Consider the following 8,208-nt stretch of genomic DNA (forward strand, 5'->3'; position numbering starts at 1 on the left):
AGGAAGGAAGGAAGGAAGGAAGGAAGGAAGGAAGGAAGGAAGGAAGGAAGGAAGGAAGGAAGGAAGGAAGATCAGCAACTATATTACCACCCCATTTCATCTTCATCAGCATCAGAAGTCTTAATACCACCCACCCAGTCACCATCCCACAGGGCAAAGTAGGATTAGGATAGACAGATTCCTCACAAATATCTAAGCCTATCCACTAACACTGTGAACATTTTTAAAAATTCAAATCTTTCTAGTTATTATTTGTCAAGCGATTAACTTTATAACAGATAAACTTTGAAAAAAACTTCTGAAAAGTCTATGACAGAAATGGCAGAAGTTATAGCAAATACAACAGAAAGTATAGAAGTTTGAAGAGACGTCCTGGGAGTTTCTAGGGAAAGTCTAGTTTCTAGGGAAACCCAGTGAAGTACCTACAGAAAGGACAGCTTGGGCATTAGAAGCAGAAATGCAGGCTCTTCCAGACAAGTTAGGTTATTCAAGTTTTAAATCCTTTCTAGTTTTTCTAGTCATAGCCTGCAATAGCATAGAGTACTCTAAACAATTAGATGCTAAAGATAAGGGAGACCTGAAGAACATCCAGTAGAAATGACTGTAAGCCAGCACCAAGATTTCTTCACAGGAGATGGCCTATCACTGGGTGGGTAGCTTCTTCTTCTAACCTCAATTTATTCCTGAGGCTAAGCCAATCATCCCTTTCCCTCTCCCTTCCCCATCCCCTCCCTCTCCCTCCCTTCCCACACCCCCCTCTTTCATTCACTCAATCTCTCTCCCTCAGAATCCTTTTATCACTCCCTCTCAAAAAGAAAGGCTCAGGCTTCATTCCTTTATCAGTTTTTAACTGTCTCTTCTTTCAATAGATAAATAAGTCTGTATTGAAATAAAACGACATGTCTACATAAAATAACTCACCTTTCAAAAATAATTTAAAAAATAAAATATGAAAAAAGCTAAGCAGCTATAAAATTAAGCAAGATTACTCTTCTGATACCAGGCAGAAAAACCTACCTTTTTTTCCTATTTGCAAAAAGACAAACAAGAAAGGAGAAGCAGAAATGGAGGCTGCGTGCAATAATGATTTCATCCAGAGTGCCTGCCCAGCCTTTACTTTAAACACAACTGACAATACACAGGATTAAGAGCTTCTCCACATCACTACACTGTGTACTGTGTGTGGGAATTAATTTTTTTTATTTTTGAAATTTATTTCAACTTTTAAGTATTCTACTACTGCTGCTACTATTACTACTTCCACTACTGACCATGCTTGTTCAAAACCATGTGTAATAAACCCACAACTAAGAAAGCTTATTGTATTCTGGCATTTTCTCAAATACTTATTATGTTGTAAGTGTTAAGACAACGTGCGGTGGTTTCAAATAATAAGCTCAGGGGTTAGTCAGGTGGTTCTGTCACATCTGCCATAAAAGTAACACCAATACCTGTGGAAACATGTTTTCTCTAGGGAGCAAAGATGACCCAGCATGGAGATCCAGGCTTGTACATAAGCTGCTCCCGAAGCAGCCCTAAAATCACTTGTCCACAGAGCCTACTTCATCAGCCACCTGATCCACTACCAACCCACAACCTGTGCTCTGTACACACCTGTCCATTGCGGAGGACAGCGGCAGTTGTACGTGTTGACCCCATCCACACAAACCCCTCCATTCTGACACCGGTGGTTAGGGCAGTCGTCAACGTTTCGCTCACAGGTGCTGCCTTCAAAACCTGGTAAGAGAAGAACAAAAGGAAAAGATGAGTCCTCATACAAAGGTATGCATTCTCCTCTTTCCCACAGGGCACCATCGTCTGACAGACCTGCTTCGTGATTTTAGTTCAACAGGTACTCAACATAGGACTCAGGTATTAGAAACTCCCCATTCAGGGTAAGGGAGGGAGGGCACAAAAATAGAGGAACAAAGGGTGAACAAATGCAGCAGGGATACTCACTAGACACTATGTTGAAAATGAACTATACAACTTGTGGGTGGGGACGGGAGGGAAAAACTGGGAGAAAGAGCAAGGGAAGGGGTGACACTGTCCCAAAAGAAATGTGCTCTCTACCTGACTTACTTAACTATAACCCCTCTTTACATAACCTTTATAATAACAATAAAAATGTTAAAAAAAAAAAGAAAGAAGAAACTCCCTAACCCTCTGCTTCTCTGAACTGTCTAGCTATCTAGATAATTGAAGTGATCCACTATACCACACACTTATGTAACTACCTCATAAGTATTCCAAAGTGTTTCCACAAAATAAAATCCCTAGGAAGACAAATGTTTCTTTGAGACAGCTAGTAACTGATTCTAAAAACTAAGGTATTAGATTTCCCCCAGCTCCACATAAGACTACAAGAAAAAAGATGGAAGATTACCTAATTAAATTTATGACTCTTATTTTGTTTTCCATTTAAATGATATGTCTCTGACCCTAAAACTGGAAAGAAGAGAGAAAGGGAGAAAAAGTATGAAGGCATGTTAGGGCTCCAGGTTATGACCTCCACACTGTTAGTACACAGTAAGTGACAAACTCTGAGTCAGCTTCTGCATCTGTAAAACGGGACTGATTCCACCTGCCCAACCAGCCTTTCTGGATTGTTCCAAGAGCCATATCATGAGTAAAGTGCTACACAGATGTTAACAGCCTCAGAAAGTGGATGGTATTGACACTAATTAAAACTTGCAGCACTTTAAATTCTTCATGTTTCTCTCTACATGAATGGTATATTTATAATGTGGCTCCCTTCACCTACAGTTTTCTTTTTTGGAAAGATAAAAGTAGGATACTAAACCTTATCCTAATTGGCTACAGGATGGTCTTCTGTAATTTATATATTGGGCTTCTTTATTTTCTCTTGCTACTAAATCTCTGAGGTACTAGACAGAGGACTACCAGCCTTAAGACAAAAGAATGTTCAATATAGTAAGACTATATTGATAGAGATATGACATCTCTCTTAAGGTTCTTATCTCAAGGAAGTAGAATTGTGGTACAAGTGGTAGAATGCCAGCCTTGAGCAAAAAAGAATCTAAGGGTCAATGCACCCAGGCCCTGAGTTCAATCCCCACTACTGGCATATACATACACACCAAAAAAAAGTTTGCTCACGCAAACATGAGCCAGTGGCTCATGGCTGTACTCCTCAGGAGGCTGAGATCTGAAGATCATGATTCAAAGGCAGCTTGGGCAGGAAAGTCCATAAGACTCTGGGAAATGGTACTGTGGCACAAGTGGTAGAGTGTTAGCCTTGAGCACAAAGAAGCTCAAGGTCCAGGTCCAGGCCCAGGCCCTGAGTTCAAGTCTCAGGACTTACAAAAAAAAAATTCTTAGGTCTTACAGTAGACTCTGGTTCTGGCTGAGTCCTTGTGGCACATACAGCCTTGATGGAGCAGATGTTGACCAACCTTGCTCTAGTCATTCCTTACTACAAGCCACTGATAATTCCACCTCTGCCTTGCTATCCTAGAATATGGGGAATGGCATGGTCGTCAGGAGAATGTGTCTAATTCAAGTAGCCAAAAATATTACCCAGAAAGCAATCAAAGGAAATCACTTTATGGAAGAAAGAATCTGCATGCTTGATTCGGGAAAATTACACTTCTTCAGGTATTTGGTACTCAGTCCGTTCAAGCAGCTAAGTCACTACATAAACCTCTGACTGTGGAAATACACACTTGGATTTTTGTGGGTGTAGGTGTGCCAGTAGTGGGATATGAACTCATGGCCTTGCACATGGCTTTTTTCCTCAAAGCTCACAATCTACAACTTGACCCATACCTACACTTTTAGCTTTTTGCAGGTTAAGAGTCTCTTGGATTTATCTGCCCAGAGTTGGCTTTGAACCTCTATCCTCAGATCTCAGCCTCCTGAGTAGCTAGGATTATAAGCATAAGCCACCAGCAACCAGCTAACACTTAGATCCTCAAAAGTTTATCTTATCATTCATATTTGTCTAATCATATAAAAGTCTTGCAAATGGCTAGTGAGCCAAAAAATGATGAAATGTTTAAACCCACTTCTAATTATGATAAAGTGAAGCCAAGGCTTCAGCTCTACTGCATAGCAGCTGCTGGGTGAGAATGGGATCTGGGTTCCTCATCAACTGCTCTTAATAAAGACACTCTTCAGAAAAGTTTAAGTGAGGGTTTTAGATGGAGGAGCAAGGCTTCTGGCGAGCCAACGCCAGAACTTGGGTGGTCTAGTGGTGTTCTAGAATCATGAATGGTCATCTTCTCCCTATCTCTCCAATGCCTGCGGCCAAAAACATTGAATAGATGTCAGGGAAGCAGCAAAGTCCTTGTAGCTAAACTACAAAAATAGAAATGGACCCTGACATATTAGCCAATGTTACAACTGACTGGATTCATTAACCACATACAAATTGAGAAAGCTGGTGAGAAGTGAGGAGGAATGGATAGCAACTCATAAGGGGCATATGGTTTCTTCTGAAGTACCACATATAATAAATATTACATCTATTCCTTTTGGGTTTTGTGTGTGTGTGTGTGTGTGTGTGTGTGTGTGTGTGTGTGTGTGTGTGTGTGTATGTGTGTGTGTGTGTGTGTTCCTATTCAGGGCTTCGTGCTCTCCTTGGTTTTATTGCTCAGGATTAGTGCCCTACTACTTGAAGCCCTCCTTCCATTCTCTACTTTTTGCTGGCTAATTGAAGACAGAATATCATAGACTTTTCTGCTGGGGCTGGCTTGAAACTGTAATCCTCAATCTGTCTCTTGAGTAGCTAGAATTACAGGCCTGAGCCACCAGCACCAGGCTGGTTATACATACATATGTATTTTAAAAATAAGTAAGAAGTTATTTTATTGTACAATTTACAAAATGGTATGTAAATTATATCTCAATAAGTCTGTTAAACTAGTGAACATATATTAGCTAATATTATGTATCAATAGAATTGCAGCATCCACTAGAGATTCTAAGCTCTATTTATGCTGCAGAGAAGGAAAAGCAGAGCTACTTGGCTGACCTGCCCAATGATTGCATGGGCAATCATGAACCAAACCAGAAACTTTAGCCAGTTTTAGTCAATGTATTCTGGACTCTTGTGTTCACTTTCAGCGATCTGAAAAACTGACCTTAGGTCAAAGTTTCCGTCTCTTGAGGTTTAAAAAAAAAAGCTAAATCATTTCTCCCCCCAAGCTAAGACAGGATTTATATTTTTAAAAAAAGAGAGACAGAGAGATTCTGAACTTTTTTTGGAAAGAGCTAGCAAATTCTTGCAAAACAGTCTCTCCAAAGATCAGGAGAAAGGCAGTAAGTTATAGTACAGTCACTTCTTAAAAATATATTTTAAGTTTTGTAGAGGAAAGGGAAGCAGACAAGCCTCCAGACCTGTGGGTGGGATGGGTGGGACCGAGTCATGGAAGGGCTCACATAGCCATACTAAAAGGAGTCTACAACTCTAAGCCAACTGGAGTCCTTAAAAGGCCAAAAGGAGAGAAATTAAAACTTAGAAGGAACATTTTAAGACTATGCTGTTATAAAACTGCGGGCCACTTCTGTGATTAATGATGGTCATAGTAAGGGTAGGACAAAAAAGTCTTCTGAACTTGTCATCCCACAAAGAGAGCAACGTCAGGCCCTGGGGGGTCTGAGGGTGGAGAGCAGCAAGAGGAGAGGATTGTGGGAAATGAGATGACTTAACTAGTATGCTTTCCAGCCAGGCAGAGAAAAGCTTCCATGTACAGACACAAAAGAGAGGGGTGAGAGCAGGGATACCTTGAACTGGAGAAAAGCCAAAGAGGCTACCTTCCTCCCACCCACCACCTCCAGAAAGAAGTCTGTCACAAAAGCTAACCTGCCAAGATATGATCTGATTAGCATAATACTCAAAAGAATGCCACATGCTCCTTAGTATGAAACTGCAAAAGGGACTGTTTTCTAACTGGCCTTCAGTTCAGCAAAACTCACAGACATCAAAGCTACAAAAGATGTGCAGGCTTTATTTAATGTATAGGATGGCCTGTGAAGAATAGAGGTGCCTTACAAAGGATAAACATTAATGACAAGCAGCTTTCTGTGAAGTTTAAAAGAAACAGAAGCTGGGTATTGCTGGCTCACAATTGTAAACCTAGTTATGCAGGAGGCTGAGATCTGAGGAATGATATTTGAAGCCAGTCCAGGCCAGCAAGGTAAATGAAATACTACCTCTAATTAACTATCTCTAATTAACCCGAAAAATGCCAGACTAAAGGCATGGCTCAAGAGATAGAGTGTCAGCTGTGAGTAAGCCAAAATGATAGTGCCAGGCCCTCAGTTCAACCCCTAGTACCAGGATATAAAAAGGGAAGGTTGGGAGGGAAGAAGGGAAGGAAGAAGGAAGGAATATGCAATAGACTCAAAACTGGTGCTGTTTTCTGGTTACTTGTGCTACTTATTAAAATATCCACAAACACAAAACTAGCCTAGTTCATTCTCTCCCCATTGGTTGGCCTGGGTCTCAAAATACAGGAGTCAATGACTTGCTTTCACAGTGTTTTGCACATATATTCAGCGGGGTGCTCTTGCTGAAGCTTCAGCTGAGGACTTTACAGGATAGAAGCTCAGGAAATGTTTGGGTTATTAGCAGCTACTGATCAAAGGGGAAAATGGAATATGGTTTCTTGATTCCATTCTATTAGTTCTCTCTTGACAAATATCCCTTTTCCTCCCTCTGTGGAGAAATATTTCTTTCTAGTCATGCAGGGTGAGTCATTTTTGCAGTTTTAATTCTTTCCCTATGAGTCCTACAATAATAAAGTCAATCCATACTAACTGCAGTACTCTTTGCCGGAAAAGAATCACACCATAACTAATCAGTTAACTAGGATTACTAGCATCTGAGCTATACACTGATTCTCACAGTTGAAAATTATTCTACAATCTTTCTTCAGTTTACATGGACAGGTGTGAGATGCATGATTCCAGGAAGACAATGAGAAGATCAAGGCTGCATTCTCCATACGAAGACATGATAGCATGCTCCAACAGTCCAGCCAGTTATACAGGTACATAAAGGCACTGTGTTTAAGTGTTGGGGACAGTGAACAAAGACAAAAGATCTTATAGCTTTCATTCTGGAGAGGGAAAGAGGTGGCAGAACTTGGAAAAGGCAGACAATAAACAATAGATATAATGAAGTAAATTATACAGTACAAATTATATGCTGAGAGGATAAGTGTCACAGAAAAAGAAAACAGAAAGCAGACTAGGGTCAGTAATTAAAGGAGCTAGGGATATGGTTACAATTTTAAATAGAGTGGTCAGGGTATGCCTCAATTAGAAGTACTTGAAATGTGGTGGGAAGCAGCCATTAGGAGTTGCAAAATACCTTGACAAGCTGCTTTTGCTCCCTGCTGACTTGGTTTCCCCAATGTTACACAGCTGAACAAATAATTCTCCTACGGAGAAGGCAAATGTAACTTTAAGAGGCTTTCGATCTCTTGAATAGGGAGAACCAGGGAAGGTGGGGGATGGGTGTAATGTGTTTTGGAAAGGACTTTTACAAAGGAAACCATCCCCAGTCACCATTTCCCCACGTGGAAATCAAGGGAATCCTTCCCAAACTTCATCTGGGTTATAAGAACAAAATAACAAATCAGGCACAAAGCTCTGAGTTCAAACCTCAGAACTGCAAAAATAAAAATATAAATCAAATAAAATCTTACAACCTGTATAAATACATATTTATTTATGTAGTGGTGTTACATCACCTATCATTTGGAATTCTTTGTACACGTGTCCAAACTGAAGTCATCTGTTTTAGATCAAGGATCCTTGTCAGCAAGAGCTAATCTACTTAACTATGTTTAAATACCTGAACAATGCTAGTTACATAGGTTATATGTGCAAGACTACTGGGTTATAATTAAAAGCATCTAATTTTACTTGCAATACGAACATATTTTTTTAAGCACAAATAGCTCAAACATTTAAGAAAAAGTTTTGAGCGGAGTGCTCATATCTATAATCCTAGTTACGGGCTGGGAAGGTGGCTCAGCGGTAGAGTGCTTGCCTTGCATACATGAGGCCATGGGTTCGATTCCTCAGCACCACATAAGCAGAAAAAGCCAGAAGTGGCACTGTGGCTCCAGTGGTAGAACACTAGCCTTGAGCTGAAGAGCTGAGGGACAGCCCCCAGACCCAGAGTTCAGGTCCCATGGTGGGAAGGAAGGAAGGAAGGAAGGAAGGAAGGAAGGA

The 8,208-nt window shown here is 40.6% G+C and overlaps 1 protein-coding gene across 1 annotated transcript in view; it reads right to left on the reverse strand.

Annotated features, from left to right (window-relative positions):
* LOC105987058 (neurogenic locus notch homolog protein 2) overlaps positions 1–8,208 on the reverse strand; it is a 145,608-nt gene that overhangs the window by 62,317 nt on the left and 75,083 nt on the right. The window contains exon 5 of the mRNA XM_013018215.1: positions 1,615–1,737. Coding sequence (XP_012873669.1) covers positions 1,615–1,737 — 123 coding nt within the window. The remainder of the gene's footprint in view (positions 1–1,614; positions 1,738–8,208) is intronic.

The sequence above is a fragment of the Dipodomys ordii genome, unplaced genomic scaffold, assembly GCF_000151885.1.
Source record: "Dipodomys ordii isolate 6190 unplaced genomic scaffold, Dord_2.0 Scaffold39, whole genome shotgun sequence".
Lineage (NCBI taxonomy): Eukaryota > Metazoa > Chordata > Mammalia > Rodentia > Heteromyidae > Dipodomys > Dipodomys ordii.